The 23,019-nt window shown below is 31.1% G+C and overlaps 4 protein-coding genes across 4 annotated transcripts; 1 reads left to right on the top strand and 3 right to left on the bottom strand.

The window, feature by feature from the left end:
• Positions 1-906: 906 nt before the first annotated feature.
• Positions 907-7,881, top strand: LOC109788771 (uncharacterized). The gene is made up of 18 exons (XM_020347595.3): positions 907-1,365; positions 1,628-1,867; positions 2,314-2,377; positions 2,472-2,601; positions 2,706-2,847; positions 2,968-3,207; positions 3,288-3,372; positions 4,040-4,142; positions 4,343-4,468; positions 4,552-4,665; positions 5,549-5,667; positions 5,781-5,868; positions 5,956-6,048; positions 6,175-6,264; positions 6,437-6,556; positions 6,659-6,750; positions 7,042-7,099; positions 7,550-7,881. The coding sequence occupies exons 1-18, from the start codon at positions 1,176-1,178 to the stop codon at positions 7,625-7,627; spliced, it is 2,172 nt and encodes a 723-aa protein (XP_020203184.1). The 5' UTR covers positions 907-1,175; the 3' UTR covers positions 7,628-7,881.
• A 2,426-nt stretch (positions 7,882-10,307) lies between these two features.
• On the bottom strand, positions 10,308-11,710 carry ELIP1 (Chlorophyll A-B binding family protein). Its single transcript, XM_020383248.3, has 3 exons — positions 11,374-11,710; positions 11,159-11,248; positions 10,308-10,769 (listed from the first exon to the last, which is right to left on the bottom strand). The coding sequence occupies exons 1-3, from the start codon at positions 11,515-11,517 to the stop codon at positions 10,425-10,427; spliced, it is 579 nt and encodes a 192-aa protein (XP_020238837.1). The 5' UTR covers positions 11,518-11,710; the 3' UTR covers positions 10,308-10,424.
• Positions 11,711-12,797: 1,087 nt separating this feature from the next.
• Positions 12,798-16,656, bottom strand: LOC109819280 (perakine reductase). Its single transcript, XM_020384962.3, has 7 exons — positions 16,425-16,656; positions 15,662-15,832; positions 14,775-14,978; positions 14,492-14,664; positions 14,217-14,313; positions 13,837-13,990; positions 12,798-13,127 (listed from the first exon to the last, which is right to left on the bottom strand). The coding sequence occupies exons 1-7, from the start codon at positions 16,467-16,469 to the stop codon at positions 12,952-12,954; spliced, it is 1,020 nt and encodes a 339-aa protein (XP_020240551.1). The 5' UTR covers positions 16,470-16,656; the 3' UTR covers positions 12,798-12,951.
• A 2,267-nt stretch (positions 16,657-18,923) lies between these two features.
• On the bottom strand, positions 18,924-22,811 carry LOC109795143 (perakine reductase-like). Its single transcript, XM_083060118.1, has 4 exons — positions 22,646-22,811; positions 22,182-22,385; positions 20,673-20,826; positions 18,924-20,258 (listed from the first exon to the last, which is right to left on the bottom strand). The coding sequence occupies exons 1-4, from the start codon at positions 22,715-22,717 to the stop codon at positions 20,122-20,124; spliced, it is 567 nt and encodes a 188-aa protein (XP_082916244.1). The 5' UTR covers positions 22,718-22,811; the 3' UTR covers positions 18,924-20,121.
• Between the last annotated feature and the right edge of the window lie 208 nt (positions 22,812-23,019).

Here is a 23,019-nt window from a genome sequence, read left to right as displayed (position 1 = left end):
AGTTTGTTTTTTTTACGATCCTACTCCACACTACGTAACATACACACAATTCAAAAAAGTTTTTTTTACCATCCTATTCCACTAACATGTTTGGCGATTGGCACACAATTAGGCAAAGAAATGTAGTCAAACATTAGGCTAGATGCACAAATGCATCGTCAAAATAATCCGCATATTATTTACCACCCACTTCTCTAATAAAATTCTTTCAACTAAATTATATTTTTTAAATTAATTAAAAATATTAAATTTGTTGATAATTTAAATTATTTTTTAAAATAAACTTTTATTGTTTTAATTTAATCATTTTTTTACTTAATTTGTTAATGTTTAAGAAAGAGAAATATTTATATATATATTTTTTTTTTTCAATTCCAACAAGAATTTCTTTTATCTATTTAATTTTAAACATTTTTTTATCTTAAAAATCGTTAATTAAATAAAAGTATTTTTAAAAAAATACACAATTAATGCAACTAAAAAGAAAATTTTATAAAAAAAGAGAAGATTTTATATATAACAAAAGTAGCATTTTCTAATAGACAAGTTTTAATGTTCACCCAAAAAATAGATAAGTTTTAATATTTTATTCGGTCTACTATCACTATATGGTTTAAGTTAATCACTTAATTGTACCCGCAATCGTATGGAGACAAATCTTTCACATTTTCACATGAAACGTAAATCTCTATACTAATTTTTGTTTAAACAAAATGGGAACGAAAATTTGAATACGATACCTTATTAATTCTATAGTTTTATTATTGACGATATTTCTAAAATTAAAAAGAAAAAAAATATACATTAATTTTTTAATTTGACGAAATTGGAAATGTGTCCTGTTTGGTTTCCAACGACTTACAAGCGCGATTTCGTGAAATAAATAAAGCGAAACGCGTAAACACCCAAACAAGTCTTTTACTCCTCTGCAAAACCTTCGTTTGGAAGCTCCTTGTCGTTGTTGTTGTGGCTCTTCTCCCTCTACAGAGTGTGTGTTCCCTTCTGAGCTCGCGAGATTTTCAAAACTCATTTCCGTTTTCGACTTCGGATCAAATCGTTTTGATCTCTCCGCGAGTTTTCGCGCAATGCGGTTGCCCTGAATCTCACACCAAATCAGTGCCCGCAAGATTTGACCCCAACGCACCGCATCGCCTATAAAACCCTTATTTCCTGGAATGGGGTCGGCTCCGTCAACGCCGCGCAAGGGTGGCGCATTCTCGCTGGAGACGGCGGAGTATCTGATCGGAACTTTCGTCGGCGACCAGCCCTTCCCCCTCTCGTCAGAGTTCTGGCAGAAATTGCTGGAGCATCCTCTCAATGTTCAATGGCCTACTCAGCGTGTTCAACAAGCTTGCGAGCTATTAGGTTAGTCATATTCTGATTACTTTATCTCATCACCGTTTTTAGGCTTAGAATGATAATGGTTTCAAGGAGAGGCTTCAATTGTCCGATTTGTTGAATATGGCACAGGTTAACAGCTTGGAATGTTGGACTATGATTTTACTATATCGAAATTATGATAATGTGTTAATTAATGTATAAACTATTTAGGAGAGTACATTTGTTTCTCGTGGCAAGATCTCATTTGAGATTTTCGTTTTTTTTTTCTTCCCCAATTGTTTTGCAGCCAAAAACAATTCTCACACCAGGCATCTTGCTAAGATTTTGTTCCATCTAGCGTGCTGCTTGCAAGAGTGCATGTCTACTTCTGGTGTGTCGCCCTTGGTCTATGAAAAGACTGTTAATGCAGTGTACATGAGTTCGACTTTTTTAAAGCACTTGATTGAGAGTGTCCAAGGCGATAATAATATCCAGTTATACCTGTCTCTTGAAGATAATGAGGCTGTATGGAAGGATGTTATGAGAGGTATGTATGACTCTCGTTTTTTTTCAGATTTATAATTAAAATCTGCGAATCAACAAACATATAAATTTTATTGAACCTTGTTGCTTTTATGATTTTGGGCGGGGAGTTAGCTTAGGATTCATATGAAGAATGAAACAAACATATAAATTTTATTGAACCATGTTGCATATATGATTTTGGGTGGGGGAGTTAGATTAAGATTCATGTAAAGAATGAAACTTAATTTTGACATCTACTTGGTTGAGAAATGTTGGTTTCAATGTCAACTTGTTATGATTTATGTCACATAAACATGGTATTTGACATTTGTGTGAATCGGAATTTCCTTACTTTTCTGGGGTTTTACATGAATTATGTCATTTTCCCCTTTTAACTCTGTTTTGGTTTTTATACGTGTATTTCCAGTATTATTCAAATCTCTTAATTGCTTTAAAATTTTTATACAGATCAAAGCATTGAAAATTTTGTTATGCGGAATGTGCTGAATTTTATAGCATCAGTAGAAGTGAGGTATATCATGACTCATGAGTACTTTGACCAGCTAATTGTTGTTGAGATATTGAGTGAACTATTTTGTCCTGACAATTTATTTTTAATATTATAGTCCGGACACGGTCATCCTACATATAGAGCTGCTTAATTTCATGATTATTGCAATGTCAACCCAGCTTCTCTGTGGGCCATCTCCTGGACCAAATGATGTGAACCCCTTTCTTGATGCAGCAATGGTTCAGGTTAGAACTTGAAACTTTAATATCAAAGCTTGGTTGCCGAGTTATTTTGTATTTGCAATTTTGCAGATAGTAAACATCAGATTAGTGTATTGTTATTTTTGCAGGACAGCTCTCTGGTTGATTCAGTTGTTCGCAGATTGCTTCTAAATTTCATGGTCCGTTCTAACGTTCCATTTAATCGGGCAACTTATTCCATCATAGATGGAAGTCAGAGTAGTGTGCTGCAGAGAGTTGGTTCTGCAGCTGGTATGATGACTGTAGATACTTTTCTCTTTCATATTTATGAAGTCTTTGAAGTCAAATACGCATTTTGCATAATATTGTCATAAGTGTTAAACTTACTAATGTATTTTTGTTACCTTGCAGCAAATATTGTCTTATTTCCGTTTAGTTATCTGGTCAGTTCGAGTGGTGAAGGATCAAAAAGTCCTATTGCAGATATCAGTATTCACGTGCTTCTTGTTCTTGTTCATTATCATAGATGTATCATGAGTGAGGACTACATGGATAACAAATCTTCCACGTCAGATTCTTTACTCAAAGAAAATCCTCATTTTTCTGACAATCCATACTGCAAGGCTTTAGAGAATGCAATTGATTGTGAATGTAATATATTTTTCATATCTATGCATGTTATTTGAATTGATTGAGAAGGCTAGCAATTTTGATCAGACCTTTAAATGCAGTGGATCGGGTAGATATTGAGGGCAATGCACACAGTTCTCGACACATAAAGCTTCCCTTTGCTTCGTTATTTGATACACTTGGCATGTGAGTTTCTTGCTACCTATAGTTTTTTGACAATTAACATACTATATTCATTTCTGGCTTAGCTATGGTTTTAATTGAGTCTATCGCTGCAAAATATGATAATACAACTTGCATGCTATCACGATGATAACTTGAAGCTTCTGTTTCTCAAATGTCACATGATCAGAAGTCAGAACGTGTACTAGTTGTCAATCAGTCTTATTAGTTATTATGACATTTAGAAAACTTGTTGTTTACACTTTTCTGTTAACCAATTGATTCTTACAATAAAGAAAGGGAGGGAAAAAGTAAAAGAAGAAATAAGAATTTTGTCCCTATTTATTTTACCCGTGTTTGGTTTTCAATTAGGTAGTTGCAGATTTCTGTCTAGCATTTTTCAGGCATATGATTGTTATTTGCAACTTTGTGTCCCTGCATTAATTTCATTGTTTGAAGCTCTGGTACCTTGTGGTTCATGATTTCCAGTTTGGTAACAAGTGTCCTTCACTCTCCCTGCTTCTAGATATATCAAGATTTCTCAGTCTCTTGTTACTTTGGACATTTTTATTAAATGTACAAGTTATATATATGCATGTTGTGTCATACATTCATAGTAGTTGCCATTCATTATTTTGGTTTGTGCACATTTGTTACTTTTTTAAACTTTGCAACATCTATTCCTATGCAGATGCTTAGCTGACGAGGCAGCTGTCCTACTGCTTTACTCATTGTTACAAGGGAATTCTGCCTTTCTGGAGTATGTATTGGTGCGGACAGATTTGGATACATTGGTATGAGGCAGCAAACTTAAGTTTCAGATTAAGTTCTGTTGAGGATTACTTTTTAAAACATGTATTTACTGGATTATCATTTGATATATGTAACCACTTGTTTTTAGTCATTCTAAATTGTACGAGCCCTGCTTATACATTTAGAATCACTGAAGGTTAAGCCTTTTTCTTATACCTGTTTTCTCTTGTGAAATTAACAGTTAATGCCTATTCTGGAAGCTCTATACAATTCTCCAACGAGGACAGCTAATCAAATTTACATGTTGCTAATTATACTTCTCATACTTAGTCAGGATTCTTCTTTTAATGCTAGCATTCATAAGCTGGTAATAGTTGTCTTTTGGCATTAGATTTTGTCCTAAAAATGCAAGGATTGCATTAAATGCTAATGTGATATATGAATGGACAGATATTGACTGGAGTTCCATGGTACAAAGAACGTCTTCTCCATCAGACTTCTCTTGGTTCCCTCATGGTCATAATTCTTATCAGAACCGTACAGTATAATTTGTCAAAACTACGGGTATAAATCTTAAACTGAGATGGACTGTTAATTTAATCTCATGTATCTAAAATTAGCCTTTTTTGCTGACTGATTATTAATTCAGACATTACATATATTGTATGACAAAAATACCTACTATATTGGCCAATTAATATGATTCTTCCTGAGATGTGCCACTGTTTAGTTTGTATGAATTATGACTTTAGTAGTTGAATGTCTAAAGTGATTATTGCTATTGATGGGGATTTTTCTCTTTTCTGTGAAATACTTTGACCCATTATAGTTAAATTATAGATACTAATTTTCTGATGCTAAACTGCATCTGACATGCTAAACCCCTGGCCCAATAAAAATATGAACCAGCTGTGAATTTGTATTGTATATTTCAGGAGGGCATGCATTGATATTTTTCCTTTACAAACATTTCCAATTCAGCAAATATTAAATTTCAACGACTCTTTATCTTGGTTATATAATTTTCAGTTAAGTATATAAGTTCTAAGTTTTTTGCATTTGTTAACCAAATTGGTGTTGTCTTTAGTTGGCGTGATAAAATGGGATATTTGGATATTGTGAATTAAAACTAGTATTCATAAACGAAAGCAGTATTTTTTAAGGACAGACAGAAAGTTTCAATTGTACAAGCCCGGGATTAAGGCTCTGAAAGCACTGTGATCTGATAGCCTATGTCTATTGTGGGCCATACTTGCATATAAAGTATGCCAACAGATACAAGTAGAATTGACATATTTCAATCTTAGAAATGTTTCTGATCCTTGTTTACCTAAGTAGTTTATGTGCGTAAAACTAATAATTTTTTTTCGTGTTTATCTATATTTGTGTGTGTATATATATATATATATCTCCTTTGATCATTCTGTTGTGTATTAAATTATGATAGGATGTCTATCTCCAAACAACATGTCTGGCAACTTTAGCAAACATGGCACCTCATGTCCATCGTTTGAGTGCATATGCATCTCAGAGACTAGTCAGCCTTTTTGATATGCTTTCGCGAAAGTATGTCACTGAGTCACTCTTTTGTTTACCTTATAGTGTTCTATTTCTGTCTCTTTATGTTTTGGAAAATTGTAATCTCTGGTTTAAAATATGGCCATATTTTTGCTTATTAGGTATAACAAATTAGCTGAACGCAGAGATAATAAGCTTCATACTGCAAAAGACAACTCAGTTGAAGGGAACAGCCTTGTAGAAGATATGGTATATACTGCCTTGGTGCTTTTGTGGTTCTATTGATTACAGGTTTATACTATTCCTTTTTGTAAATTATATATTCTTTTGGTGCAGTCAACTGAATTGCACATTTATACCGACTTCTTGAGGCTTGTACTAGAAATAATAAATGCAATCCTGACTTATGCACTGCCTCGGAATCCTGAGGTATTTGATCGTTTCTTGATTGATTGAAAAGATTTAACATGTCTATTTTTATCTAGTTTGCAGTAGTTGAAATTTACATTATAACCTTTTGCGTCTAACTTTTGTTTTCTTATGTGACTGGGGCAGGTAGTATATGCAATTATGCACAGGCAGGAAGTCTTTCTGCCATTCAAGAATCATCCACGCTTCAATGAACTGATTGATAACATTTATACCGTATGTGTTATATATTAAATAAAAGTCACAAAATATTCTGACCTTTTAAAATCTTGCTTTTTTTAAAGGAGCACGTTTTGTGCTATCTGTAGTCACATTAATGAAGCTCGTCTTTGTATAACAAATAATGTTTCTTGAGTGTTTGAAAAATGTATCTATTAAATATTTACAGGTATTAGATTTTTTTAATAGTCGTATGGATGCTCAACGAGAGGAAGGAGATTGGTCAGTCAATGAAGTGCTCCAAGTCATAATCGTCAATTGTCGATCATGGAGGGGTGATGGAATGAAGGTAAGCTAGAAATATATTTTCTGATTTGTGTTTTGCTTCCAATGTGGAATATCAAAGTGGATTATTTGTCCTGTTTATATGAGGCTGTATCTTGTTTGGCAGATGTTTACTCAACTGCGCTTCACATACGAACAAGAGAGTCATCCAGAGGAGTTTTTTATCCCATATGTCTGGCAGCTAGTGCTATCCCGTTGGTATGATTCCTGGAGCATCGTATACTTTAATTATTTTACTAGTTTGAATTTTATTGGTCTTATTTCATTTCATTCTGCTTGTAAATTGCAAGCTCTTGCTCATTAAGATTAAGAACCTACCTTGGTAATCATTATGTATTGAGACTTGAGAAACTCTAGCTCTAAGGAAATTAGTGCTAGTATCTATCTTATTATTAATTTTAACTTTTGTTAATTGCATTCTACCTCTTTTTTTTTTTTTTTTTTTTCCCATTATGCATGTCACTAATGCAAAAATTGTGTCATCTTCAGTGGATTCTCGTTCAACGCAGGAGCTATAAATTTGTTTCCAGTTGATCTACATACAGAAGTATGTATCTGAACCTCCCTGTTTTTTTTTGTTATTGTTTGTCTACATACAACTAATCAAACACCAACTTTTTCTTTATTTTGGGTGGGTGATAACCTTTTTATCTTTTGTTTATGTTACTTTTTTTTTTATGGTGGATAAATGCAAACCATCATTTTCATTTTGACATCTCATTTGTGTGATGCACGATTGAAGGCACATTTATTTATTCTCTAAGAAATCGAAGTCTTGTCCGCTTGACAAAATTGAACAATCCCATTATAATTTTTGACGAATAAAACAAGTAATTAAGGGAGAAGATCTGGTTCCCACCTTCCAACTTGTAGCATTGTCCCGTGTAGTGTTAGGTCAACATCAAGTTATTGCAACATGGTCTTAATTTCATTTGTATTGGATACGAGACGCTAATTTCTTCTATTGTTTTGGCCATGGATTTGCAATGATTTGCAGAGAGTTGAAAATGGGGTGGTGGGAAGCACTCTCCAAAATGGTGATTTTGACAAGCCTGAATATCAGCTTGATCCATAACCGGGGGTTTTAAGAACGTGGGCGCTGAAGACATTATCCGTTTTATTGGTGAATATTTGTACATATGCAATAGATATGATTTCTTGAGTAAAAAAAAAACAAAACTACTAAGATTTGTATTGTTCTCATTCTTTTCTGTTCATAAATTTGAGTGTAGAGCTTCATTTCCGTAGATGAAAATCTGATATCCATGTAATTAATAAGGGGCGACACTGACACTAATATATATACATGTCATATCATAAGTTTTGCAACTGTGCTCAGTTTCTTGTACCTCAAGAACCGCTTTTCATCTGAGAATTTACCGATTTGTATTGCCTGTATTTTTCGTGTCGGCATTATTATGATGATAGACTTGTTTATCAATTATGCTGTGTTAATGCGGTTAAGAATTCGTTGGTATTTTTTTATTATTAGAAAAGATTGCAATGAGATAAGAATAGGCATGACAACGAGTAGGTTAGGTACGGGTTTTATGATATTTGTTTGTCTCTGGTTCAAATCAATTCTCATTTTTGTATCTGATAAATAATTTTTGTCTCATCCTCATTTTCGTCATTTTATTCCCGTCTTGTTGAGTAATGGTATACTTGTATTTGTATTTGTTAAAAATTAATTTTTTTTTTAAAAAAATATAATATTTTTAACTTTTTATTATATTATAATTGTAATTGAGTTGTTTGTCTATATTATATTTTAATCAAGAGACTTCTTAATAATTAAACAATCACAAATATTTCATATTATAATAAATAATTATACGTAATTAAATATTAACATTTTTTAAAACAATCAAATTGGAAATAAATATTAAATCAGGAATGGAGATGGATAAGTATATATTTGCCTCGTCCCTGTCTTTGGTTTAATATTTCAGATTTTATCCGTATCTGATCAAATCGCGTATTCTCCGTTAAAGTTGAGACGAGTTTAGATATTATTTATGGATCCAGATTTATTTGTCATTTTTATTCAAGAAGTTTGAATTTTAAATTTTTTTAATAGATCAATTTTTCTGGTTTGATTTTTTTTATTTATAATTTTTATATAACATGCATAACTATTATATATATATATATATATATATTTATGTTTTTTAATTGTAGGTTTATTTATTTGAAATTTTTCATCAATTAAACAAATGCACGTTGGTTTGGTTAATTTTGTCAACTACAACTACTACCAGCATGTTTGGAAATTCATTTTCTTAACGTAAAATCACTCTTTTCAAAATATCAAAATACAAAATAAGTTTTTTTTTTGTTTGTTTGTTTGTTTGTTTTTTTTATTTTTTATTTTATCTCTTTTCCGTTTAATGTTTGGTTACAAATTTTTAACAAAACAAACACACACAACAACATTCACAGGAGGAAAGTTCCCCTGCATACATTAGTATTTCTAGTTACAGTTGTAATAAACATTGCCTTCATAATTATCTACTGGAGCCAATACATTTTTCATAGTTAAGGTGATCCTTTATTTGTTCTAGAATAGATGTTATTTAGACATCAAATAAGCATTGATTCGAATCCTTTTCCTCTTGAATTAATAATTTAGTAAGTATCATCCGAATAATGTTAATATTCAGACATCACATAATTCATATCGTATTTGACATGAATTTTATTTTATTTTTTACCTATATTTTTAATCTTTTCCTTTCAATTTTTTTCTTCTTAAAGTTAATGGGAACCGAAGTTATTATACTACAATAATTATATAAATTGAATTGCTTCAAGGTTTGGAGCAGGTGTCGCAAAATGTCCGTCACTTTAGTATTTTTTTTTTTTTGATAAGCAACTTATAATAAAGGGCAGGGCATGTTTGCTAAAGTATCAAGGAATAACACTATTTTTATGCTTTAGATATATTATATTGTATTTATATGAAAAAATTATACAACTTATAAAATTTTTTAATCTCCATTATCAAAGCACTCATTTTATTTTGAATTTCTGTTACTCTTCTCTCTCTCTCTCTCATTTATAAAAAGAAGTTGAAAAAATATGTTTTTATGCTTTTGATATATTTAATATAAATGATAAAATTATACGGCTTATATTATTTTTAATCTCCATTCATCATATCACTCATTTTTATTTTGTATTTCTGTTACTTTTCCTATCTCATTTATAAAATAAAATAGTTGTATAAATAAAGTTTATCAAAAACTTATTATAGCAAATACCACCTTTTTTTTATAACTAAATTAGGTATACTTTCTTTCACAACACTTAATTCAAAACTTTTTTTTTTCGTTGTCTCCATATTACATAAATCATTAAATCGTGTACTATTCTCTTTTCCCTTATTTCTTTCTTTATAATATTTTCGATGTAATAAATATTATATAAATAGTTTCTTTACTTTCTTTTAATACTTTTCATCAACCGCCTTTCCATTTTCCAGTTCAAACTGCAAAAGTTAATCAACAAGAAAGGTAATAAAAGAAGAATCACCATGAAAATAGAGGTATTCTACAATTCGAGTCCACCTCTCCGTGTATATTAATTTTGATTTTAGACGAATTAAGAAAGCGACATCTATTTTAGTTAACCTCGTTCAGTAAAGAAGCGTCGTTTGATTTTAGTAGTTAACTTCGCTTAGTAAAAAGGCTATTGCTATCGTGTTGATAACATGTTCCTAAGCTAGCAAGTGGCAACAATTCAATGTCATGACATTTGCTTGTGATTAACGATATAGTTTTATATGTATATGTAGTTTAATAAAACAAAGCACGTACAAATAGATTGGTCTCTCTAAGACCATGTTGTGTGACTTGATGTCTCAAATTACATTACACCAACGTTCCTCCCTTGACATACTCAGTAAACGCAAGGGCAATCAAACCCAACATAGCAAATCTGCCATTCCAAAGTTCTGCATCTGAGGACATGAATCCTTTAGACTTGGACTCCACACTAACCCCTTGGAACAGTGGAATCAAGGAAGCAAGGGTTAGGACCACACTTGTCCCCAAGAACCATGGAATGCCACCATTGGATATTTGTTCAAACACACCCTGCCCTTTGGCTACTTCCACTGCCATTGCAGCTACAAACCCTATCATTGCCAGCCTTCCATTGATCCTCTCAGGTGCTGGCCCACTGAATGCCAACACATCAGAAAACTTGGTGCTCACCTGCCACCATTCACCATCATCTCAATACACTAAATTCACATTTGCAAAACTCCTTGGTGATTCTTTAGTTATTTGCCAACTTAAATTAGTGTTAAAAGTGGTTCAGTTTAGCCTTTTAGGTCCTTCATTTATAGTGTTTTTTTTTAATTATTTTTATACTTATGTTATTGGTATAAAAATTATGCCGGAGTAGTCTCTGCCAAGAGGCATTCGGAGAAACAAATTATTGGTTTCTTTAGGGTCCAAGGAAAACAATACATTTCTTAAATTAATTAATGGCACATGAAGAGTGTTAACTTTGATTTCCATGTTGAGTGGACCAAAAATCAAATCATAGAGTATTGTTAAAAACTTAAATCAGGAAGAAAAAATTTACAATTTGGTTTTACCTTGGGTGCAGGAGTAAAGGCTGGCTGTGGCTTGGGTTCTACCGATGGTGGTGGTGTAACTGGGGTTGCAGCCTCACTTGGTTTCTCTTCCTGCATATAAAAACCAATTGTTAATTACACATGATTATTCCTAAATGCATGAGTGAACATTTCAAAATGTAACAAACACAATTTTATACACTATGAGATCTAAAGTTTGTGCTGTGAATCAGTACCTTAGCCATGGACCGAACTTTGAGGCTAACATTCCTTCTCATGTACATAGCAGGAATGCCAAAACGGTTCACCCTAGACCCGCTGGAAATGCGGATCATAGGGTTGGTCAGGATTGATTGCATAGCAAAAGATGAGGCAGCCATAGATGAATTGAATTTAGTGTCACGGTTCCAAGATGAACACACAAACACAATATAGCAACGTCACAAAGATTATTAGACACAAAAACTAACTATAAGAATGCTTTTGTTGCCACCTAACTCTAGAACTCGAGTATTTATGAGGGAACTTTAGTGCTTGTTACTGCACTGCTTGATGTGGTAGATGAAATATTGAAGAAGGTTGCTTATATAGAATTGGAGGGCAAGCATAGTGGTGGATATTTTGGTTCCACGTCATGCGTATATAGGCCCTAAATGTCATTGGTTCACGTGGGTTCACTTGTCCACACATGGCAAAAGTAAGGGAGACGTGGGTCTCATTAGGACCCTTAATGAATCTGAGGCTGAAACTTGAATTGCAGGACCTCTATTATTCTTACTACTATGTTTGGTAAGGTCTGGAACATTCTACAGACATGTAGATAACTTATTGGTGCATGTGGTGGCTCAGCACGATCCTTATTCATTAACCAAGAAACTAAAATTGTCTTTAAAACAATTCTTTTTTCTTTTCTTTTCTCTATAACCAAGATGCTTACTATACGAACCGTGTTTAGCAGGGAACGTAAGCGTGTTTCATCGAATTCTTTGCAATAAGATGACATAGCTTCTAAGAATTGATTGGATATAAGATTAGTTTATAGGATTTAATCCCTGTTTGCTGTCTAGAATACACATAATAAAATACTATTTATAAATATTATTAATTTATAATTAGACTTGTTCACATTATATTAATTCTTTAGTTCCAAAAGATAATAACAGAGAGAATAGGGACGATAATCGTTTAAAATATATCCCATTTTTTTGTGTAGTAATTAAAACAATATTTAAAAGAGTTTTGTTAATAATAAGTCTGTGAATACCTTATTATTTACCAAAAAAATACCCTACTAAATACTTTTGATTACTTCAAAAATATTTTTTGAACTATTTTATTTTTATAGAATTAAATATATTTTTCATAAATACTTTTTTACATTTACTTTCTTAATTATTTGGTTATCATTGAACATCAGAGTGACTATTAAGAATAACTTGAGGGGCGAATGTTGAAATATGCAAATAACATTATTTTTTGCTCAATTAAAAGCTTAGTGTCAGTTAATTTCTTTGCCATTTGCCAGCACATGACAAATTCTGGAAGATAAGCTCAAGGGGAAATCCTTCACCACAATATGGAATTATGAATATATATCTGATATAAGCCCAGAATAATAAATAAATCAGCACAAATAACTTGGTTTAATTAAGAAGAAGAATTATAAGCACAAATGATATATATGATTTCTTTAATTTCCATTCACAGTCATTTTCTTAGGAAGAATCCCAGTGGTTATTTTATTGTGATAAGCATAAGGGGTGAATACAAATACAACATTATTTCATTACACGGTTCTTCTCAACTCCGATCCATTACTTTGGTGGTGTGGTTGCGAACTTCCAAATATAGTTGTTTAACATACCATACTCTCGTGTCCCAGCAACTTCATAAACAGGAACTGCTTCAGAAATTTCCCTCAAATCTTCCTCTGTAAGTTTCACGGTCAGAGATCCAATGTTGTTTTCAAAGTTCTTCAGTTTAGTAGTCCCTATGGAAAAGAAATGCACGATAAAAGCACTCGGTCATTAGAATTAATTTATAAATTTTCATGCTTACAATAATTACATATTTTAATTTTATGAACAAGATCTAGATACGATGAATGAACAAATGCACACTATGCCAGATATAGATAGTAGTATGACCAAGACAGTGTATATAAGTGGCAAATAATCATTATCTAATAAATTAGATTTTAAGATTATATTAAAGTTAATGGATGGAGACTTCACATTGTTCAGTGGTATAACCAATATAGTATATATAAATGAAAAACAATTCTCACTTAATAAATTAATTTTGTAAAATTGAATTAATTAAGTTCAAATATATATATTTTAAGATGATATTAAAGTTATCTTAGATCTCTTAAAAGGCCACCCACAATTTGTAATGCACCATGTCCAATAATGTTAAACGTATATTGGAAAAAAATTCAATTTTCATCTATCCTAAATTATTAAAAAAGATCATTCATAATTAATATACGTACTAAATCCAATAATGATAGATATGAGAGAGTGTAATAGGAAAAACTAAGTTAAGCTCAAACTCATGTTCTCAAGAAAAATAGTTCAGCATAATTTGTTAAGCATGTGACAAAGAAAACTCGGAGAAGGGACAATAGAAGCTCAGAGTAAGAAACTATTCAAATATGTTGAACATGAAACTCTTCCTAAAAGTAATAAAGACACTACCAGGTATAGGGATTATGTCATTTCCCTGATGGAGAAGCCAAGCTAAGGCTAATTGAGAAGAAGTGCATGCATGCTTAGAAGCCAAGTCATCAAGTCGTTTATAGAAAAGCTTGTTCTTCTCCAAATTCTCTCCGGTGAACCTGGGATGTATATTCTGTTACAGAAACAAGAGGAAAATTCAATATACAATCACTGCATGAATAGAAGTAGAACTAACCTAGTGTGATATGTATGTCATTTTTCCTCAGCAGACATGTGATCCAACAAGTAGATTAAAGTATTGAACCGCCCTTGTTAGTTTTACTTTGACCCTTATAATAAGGAAAAGCTACAAATTCATGCAAACATGAATACTGTATAACTTGTCACCAGCTGCATACCAGCAAGCTCTGACCAGGTAAACTCTCTGACACTGCCTTTCCAGCAAAAAAGCCACGACCGAGAGGGCTATATGCCACTATTCCAATCCCCAGTTCTCTGCAAGTACAAAATGCTTCTTAGTTAGACATTAGACAACAACAATTTTCTTTCAGTAATTCAAGTTAGAACCATAATTGAAAGAGTTAGAAAATATATCAAGTTAAAACTCAATGCAAATGTATACTTGTGATTATTGACAATATATACAGTAGAGTTAATATTTCTATTTAAACACCTGCAGAGTGGAATTATTTCTTCTTCAATGTCACGGCTCCATAGGGAATACTCCATTTGCAAAGCAGTAATAGGATGAACAGCATGTGCTCTCCTTATAGTGTCAACACTAGCCTCTGACAACCCAATATACTTTATCTTCCCTTCATTTACCAGCTGTTTGAGCTCTCCCATCTTCCATGCAGAGGTCAATATTAAAGCACTTGATCATCTAGGATTTAGAAGTGTTGGAAATTGGAATGGTATACATAACTAACAAGGGAGGAAGAGCATTCAAAGCTTACAGTGTCTTCAATTGGCACTGATGTGTCAACTCTATGCTGATAGTATAAATCAATATAGTCCACATCGAGTCTCTTAAGACTAGCTTCACAGCACTCTCGCACATATTCAGGGGTACCATTTACCCCAAAAACCATCCCTTCAGAAACAGTAACACCAAATTTTGTTGCCAACTGGACTTTCTCTCGGGGAAGTTGTTTTAAAGCCTGATGACAGTAGAAAAGACATCTTTAATTATAATAGTTGGTAATTATGAAAGTTCTATAGCTAAAATATAAAATAAGAAAATGCTGTCTACAGCCTGCAAGATAAGAATACTCCACAGTCAACTGCATAGGAAGTTGATGATATTATAATGCATGAAATTGCCTATAAAGAGGCCAACTATCTTATAATGCATGAAATTGCCTATAAAGAGGCCAACTATCTTATAATGCATGAAATTTCCTATAAAAAGGCCAACTATCTTATAATTATGAAATTGCCTATAATGTATTCTGGATAGTATGAAATGAGTTGAAGTAAATACAGTGTTTTATAATATCTTCCTCTTCTTTCTTGCTTTCTTGCTTTCATTTAAGTGTAAGTTTAGTTTACTCTTATGTCTCGCCGATATCATAATTGACTTAAATTTTTCACGTTTGTTATTCCCCCACCAGGTGATTGTCTGAACAAACTAATATTTATGTTGCCCTGTTATAATGATATTTGTAATGTATAAATACATGACATTTGCTGCATCTAAAGAGTGATCTATTAGTGAATCAGTTGTTAACACGTGATTAATCAAATTACTGCAACTTGAAGCTCACAATTGATTGTCTGCTTTCAAGTTTCAACACTTAGAACTAAAATTAAATAAATATTAATTAGTTGGGTAATATGTTACCTTACCAACCATGATTTCATTATCATGATTATCTCCATAAAGATCCGCTGTATCAAAGAAGGTAACACCCTTATTGAATACTTCCTTAATGATTGCACATCCTTCTTCATGCGAGAGGGGGGCATTATAAATTCCAGATAATCCTCCACATCCAAAGCCCAACCTAGCAACCTGCATTCCACAAATGAATATATACAGCAGGTCCTGTTCTTATCAAAACTATTGAATCAGATACTAGGTCAGCTAAAAGGGAGAGATCAAGAGAGGGAAGGATATGGAGAGGAAAAAAAAGTTGAGAAGGAGGATCTGAAAAGGTTAATGACTAATTTATGTAACTTTTTTTTTTTTTTTGTATGTAGTATACATAATTGAATTTCTAACATAACTTATGCTCTACACAACTAACATTGTACCACTCCTCTAATCTCTGAATCTAAAACAATCCAAATGGGTAAAGCCATTGAACATTACCACTGTCTGTTGCTTGAAAAATAAAGTTAAGTCATTCTACAAGTATCCCACAAAAGAGAAAAGAAAGCATAAACGATGCTACATGTCTGTAAAAGGAAATTGATTTAACAAAAACAAGGATATGATGACAACTGAAGGTACTAAAAAGGGGTTGAATGTCTTCTTCCTCTTAATGGTGAACTAATTGAGTTATTTTGATGATAAACAAGTTATGAACAGTTAATAAGGATGATGAAAAACAGGCACTAGCACAGAAGTAGTGGATGGTAAAAGCAACAAGTTTACGGTTTACCTCTAAGCCTTGGCTACCCAGTTTAACTGTTGGGACTTGCATCATCTTCCTTCTCTATTTTTCAACGCCTTGAGATGCCAAGTTGAAGACTTTATGAAACAGAAAAGTATCCATCAGTTGTTAAAGAGTTCTTTCCACTCTATCCACACCACTACCTACCACAAACTTCTTTTCTTTCAAAATGCTCTCTCTAAGAAAATATTTTAGTATGGTTCGGAATCACACTAGTGAAGGATCCAAGCATGGACTCGACCTCCTTTCCTCCTTGATATTATGATAAAATATATAATTACTAAAAAAATATTATTATTGATCTATTATTTTAATTTCAATTGTTATAGTAAGGGGGGTGTATTGGTTTAGGATTTCGTAGGATTTTAAAAGACTTTTTTTGAGTAAAAAAGTTCATTGGTATTCAATCAGGATTTTATGTCACTTAAAAACAATACAGTGGTATTCAATCTGGATTTTTAGGATTTTTTAAAGAGTCCATTAAAATCCATTGGTATTCATTTGAGATTTTTTACAACTTAAAAACAATCCATTGGTATTCAAAAATTTAAGGATTTTAAAGGATTGTTGTGTGAGAGGGATTTTGAAAGACTTTCTAGTGTTATCTATAAATACCAGATTCATAAAACAATCCCATCCAAACCCATCGGATTTTGAAGGATTGTTTGAAATGATTTTTCAAGTGTTTTAAGAATTTTCAAGTGAGTTTTTCATCTTTTTTTTCTATGCTCCTGTCTTCTCCATTTTTTCTCTACTAATAATACTACACTATTGTTCATTGCTCATATATAATACTATTCTCATACCATTCTCCTATTTTGTGAAACTCTAATATGTAAATGATAGTGTCATTGACTTGTTTTATTTTTCTGTTCGTTCTCTTTAATTGACTTACTTTATTTTATTCTATGTAGTTGAATTTGTTCCTTTATATAACACAAAAAAATACTTGAAATTTTAACTTTTAAGTGGTAATTTTTTTTATGACACACGTTAAGAAAAGAAAAAGGTGAAAGATGAAATTGATATCATAATCTCAACAATATATATATATATATATATATAAAAGATGAATTTGTTAGGGTTTTTGTGAGTAGAATGAGATAAAAATGGATCTTAGTAGGGGGAAGAACCCTCTTAGCATAAAAATTGCGAATTCTCTCTTTCCCTTGAATTTGTTACTCTTATCCCTCCTCCTTTTATGACTCAACAATTATTTTATTTTTTTTACTATGAATTTTTCTTTTTTATTTTTATATTATGAAATTAAGATTTTTTATATTTTAAAAAAAGAAAATTAACATAAGACATTGCAATATATAATTTTTTAGGGTTTAGGATTTATGCCTTCATTAACTTATTTTTTAAAAAAGAAAATATTGTTAAAATATTTGTTAGAATAATTTATATTTATAAATATCGTTAAAAATTATCATATATATATATATATATATATATATATATATTCTCTATATCTAAATACTTCTGTTTATATAAAAAAAATTATATATCTAAATATTTTTTCAGTATCGAATATACTAATTTTTTTATATAAAAAATTATCTTATGTTTCTATATTTTCGTTTTTACATTTTTTTTTATAATAACTGAGGTATTTGATCCATTTGGATAGCAAAAATATATTCGATCTTGTATGTTGGTGTGCTTCTAAAAATAATAATATAATTTTATTGATTTTGTCTATTATCCGTAATTATTTATATAACTATTTTTTAACATATATTGTTTTAGTAATTCAAATGGGAGATTCACAAGGAAATAATAAAGAAAAATGAAAAGAGAAAGAAAACTATGAAGCTTTGATTAAGGATGATTCCGATGAATTGTTACAATTGATAGTGGATGTTATAAAAAGAGGATAGAATATTATAGAGAATTATTATTATTATTTATCTAGACATTATTTTTTTATTTATTATTTTTATCTTTGACTCTTGTTAAATTTGAATGTATAATTTTTTTTAAATCTTATCAAATGTCAAAACTCCACAAAATCCCACAGAATACATTAAAATCCTAATTTAAAAGTCTTGCAGAATCAATTAAAATCCTGATTTTAAGTCTTGTAGAATCTTGCAAAATCTTAAAAGTCATGAAAATCCTGCAAAGTCTTTTAAAATCCGCAGGATTTTTTTTAACTAAAAAAGTCCTTTAAAATCCTAATCCAATACACCCCCCTAAGATTAATTTTAATTAAGAATGACAAAAGTGGGTTTAATTGTCCTGCAATCATCAAAAAGCAGGAATAGGCAAACTTTTCTACTTAATAATTAGTGATGATAGATTAAAATATAATTTATTTAAACTACACTATTTGAAATTTGATTTAATTTAATTCAATTCCATAATATTTGATTCAACTTGTAATTTAATTTGAGTTTGATGTAGACTTTTTTTTTTCTTTTTCTAACTTGAATTTAATTTGATTTAAGTTTATTAATAATTCAGTTCAATTCATTAATTTGAATTACATGAATAAAGAGTTAATTTTTTTTTTAATTTTATACATTTAAATTTTTTTTATGTAATAATAGATTTTAGATAAAATGATTATTATTTTTTTAAAAGATAAATATAATTTATTTTATTAAAATTTGACAAAAAAAAATATAATTACAACTAAAATATATATAAATAAAAACTACTCTACATATAAAAAATTACCTTATATAAATAATAAAAAATTCAATTCATAAAATCTGCTTTTATTCATGATCGTGTCAATACGCAACTGTTACATGATAGAATTAATAAATTTTGATTAAGTGAAAATTGTCCAAAATTGTGAATAGGTAATATATCATACAATTTTTCCTTATTAAGTGATAAGATGATAAGACTAAAAAAAAAGTTAATTGAATTAGCTTTTTATTGTTATTATTCATGTAAGGTGGTAGAATTAAGATATGCTCCTTTCACTTTTAAAATAATGAAAAGCCAAAAATAATAACTAGAATCAAACGCAAATTGAATATTTAATTTTATGTTTCTACATATAGATTTATTTTTTGAAGAACAAAGCATAGTCAAATTGAAGAGGACGAGAAAGGAAGAAATCTCCGCAAAGAAAGAACCCGAGTCTTTGCATTCTTGTAAGTTTTAAGTATCATCTGCCAATAATTTTTGCAATTTCCATTTCACAGTCCTCAAAAGGAACTTGTCATCTGGCTCATTGAAAGTCCATATAGGTCATTTTATAGATATACATTTAGAAAAAAGATCAAAATATGCATATGACAGATAATTTTTTATTCCACTAGTAAAAGGATAGTGAATTTATAAGTTGTAAAATTAGCTAACAAGGTGGTGGAAATATCATCTTCAACCACAATATGCCAATATCTAGTTAGAGGCAGCATACTCCTAATAGGTTGGGCGATCCTTTTAGTAATAAATCATGGTGGAAATAACATTAAAAGTCAACCTTTTCAAATAAAATAACAAATCATTTTTCATCCTTTAACCAGACAATGGATAGCAAACCCGATATATTTAACACTAATTATTATTTCTGTATGGATAATAATAGTAGAAAACAACAGTAATTCGTCATAACCAGGAATCTTCACTAAAATCTGGCATTGTTTTGTGAAGATTAGTGTATGGATCATCTTCTGTGACACAATTACTTTGATGGGGTATTAGCAAACTTCCAAGTATATTTTCATAAAGAACCAACGTCTGGTTTCCCAGCAACTTCATAAACAGGAACTGTATCAGAAATTTCCCTCAACTCTTCATTTGTAAGTTTCACAGCTAGAGATCCAATGTTGTTTTCAAGGTTCCTAATTTTAGTAGTCCCTATAGAATCAAAGAAATATATGATAAAGCATTTGACATTTCAAATCAATTCAATATCATGATGCCTACAACAACTACTTATGTAATCTTTGTTTTGTATGAATCACAATATGCACAGATAATTGATAGATAAAAACAAGTTACAGAGAGAAGACAAGAATGAAAATGAACTTTACTCATATGTCTACCTGAATCTCTTCTCCTAACCACTAAGTTTGGAGAGAAGAGTTTAATATCATGCTTTTTCCTTATTCATCAAGTGGTTTTTAAACAAGTGAAATGAAGAAAATAAAATTGGCAGAATTTGTTGAACATATGATAAAGAAAATTCAAGAATGAACAGTAAAATTGTAGAAACATATGGTAAGCAACTCATCACATATATTGCCTTCTTAAATGTAATAAAGACACTACCAGGGATAGGGACTATGTCATTTCCCTGATGGAGAAGCCATGCTAAGGCTAACTGGGAAGGAGTGGACGAATGCTTAGAAGCCAAATCAGCAATTCGATTGTAGAAAAGCTTGTTATTTTCCAAATTTTCTCCATTGAACCTGGGATCTTCAGCCTGTTTCAGAAACAACATCAAAATTCAATACACTCGCTGCAGGAATAGAATAGTCCTATCCAATGATAATTCAATTTGCTCATATGATCCTGGTTTGAAATTTGAACCTATCACTTATTCTCACAATAGTTGGATCGGTCTAACATATTATTAAACTTAAAACAAATCTTAAAATATTTTTCTTTTAAAAAAATTATAATAATATATTTTGGTAAAAAAAAAATATTTTAATTTGATTAACCAAATTGTTTTTAAAACTAATGCAAAAAATGACTTTTAAGTTATATTACCTTATTTTAAATTATATAAATACTAATATAAATTTTTTTTAAGGAAGCCTAAAGCGAAAATTTTATTGACATCACTCGAGTTGGCTCTAATAGAAAAGCTACAAATTCATGCAAAGTCACTAGCCACGTACCATTTAAGGAGGCCTAAAGCGAAATTTTATTGGCGTCACTCTTGAGTTGGCTCTAATAGAAAAGCTACAAATTCATGCAAAGTCACTAGCCACATACCAGAGTGCTGTGACTAGGCAAAGTCTCTACCACTGCCTTCCCAGCGAAAAAGCAATGACCAAGAGGGCTATATCCACTATTCCAATCCCAAGTTCCCTTCAAGTACAACATGCTTCTGTGTTTGACAATTAATAATTTCTTTCAGATATTTTCCCTATAATCAATCTATTTTAAAAAGCATGTCTAAATGAATTAGAGAACATATTAAACAAGATCAAACTATAGTATAATGGTAACAAGTGACAATATCAACATTGCAGGTATTGTTGGGGATGAAACGTACATACTTACACATAGAAAGCGGAGAACAGAAGATAGAGTAAGTTTTTCTCACACTTTTGTATTTTACACATGTTACACTTACACTTGAAGAGCAGTAATGTATACACATATTTATAGAGTATCGAAACTCTAACTGTCAGCAGATAATATCACTGATAGACTAAGTACTACAGGTATATAGATAATACCTTCACTATACCATTAGATTATATGTATGGAACTATACTATGCATTCAAACTATATGTACATACTATACATTTGAGTTACTGTCTTAACTACCTACATAGTGGAATAATCTCTTCTTCAATGTCACGGGTCCATAAGGAATATTCCATTTGCAAAGCAGAAATAGGATGAATAGCATGTGCTCTCTTTATAGTGTCAGGACTAGCTTGTGTCTATCCAATATATTTTACCTTACCTTCATTTACTAGCTTTTTGAGCTCCCCCATCCTCCTTAGAAAGACCAATTTTAAAGCATATACAATCTAGAATTTAAAAGTGCCTGAAAGTAATGCATAACTGATAAGAGAGGAAAACCACTGAAAGCTTACAGTGTCCTCAATTGGCATTGAAATGTCAACTCGATGTTGAAAGTACAAATCAATATACTTGACATCAAGCCGCTTAAGACTAGCTTCACAGCACTGCCTCACATATTTAGGGGTACCTTTTACCCCAGCAAACACCCCATCAGATCTAACAAGACCAAATTTTGTAGCCAACTGAACTTTTTCTCGAGGAAGTTCTTTCAAAGCCTGAAGACAGAAGCAAAGAAATCAAATCACTAAGCACATTAAATGTAATTTTTTTCCCACTTGTTGATTGCTTAAAGGAACTTGTATTATGTCATATTATAATGAAATTCGTGATGCAGTACATGCCATTTTATCACAACAAAATCTAAATAATGGTTGACCTTTAATAGTTGAATATAATCTGCGGCTAACATAAAGGATAATGTATTGTTGGCACTTAGAATCAATTAAAAATAATAATTTGCAGGATAATATGTTACCTTTCCAATCATAATTTCATTGTGATGATTAAGTCCATAAAAATCTGATGTATCAAAGAAGATAACACTCATGTCGAAGGCTTCCTTAATAATTGAACATCCAGCTTCATGCGAGAGGGGAGCATCATAAAGTCCAGATAGTCTGACACATACAAACAAGGTTCCATACAGTTGTATACAGATATAGAATTAAGGACCACTTTGAGGATGAAAAAGCAATTAGGTTGTTACCTCTATGCCATGATTGTTGGAAAATCTTAAATTTCTAGAGATTCCGAGATATCCGAGATATCCGATTTAAGTTATCTGGAATTATTTGATTTATCTTTTGAGTTATTTTGTTTCAGATTAGATAAGATAGTTTTTTGATAAGT

Source organism: Cajanus cajan, chromosome 7 (assembly GCF_000230855.2).
Source record: "Cajanus cajan strain Asha chromosome 7, NIPB_CcT2T_4, whole genome shotgun sequence".
NCBI lineage: Eukaryota > Viridiplantae > Streptophyta > Magnoliopsida > Fabales > Fabaceae > Cajanus > Cajanus cajan.
This window is presented reverse-complemented; position numbering and strand designations above follow the sequence as displayed.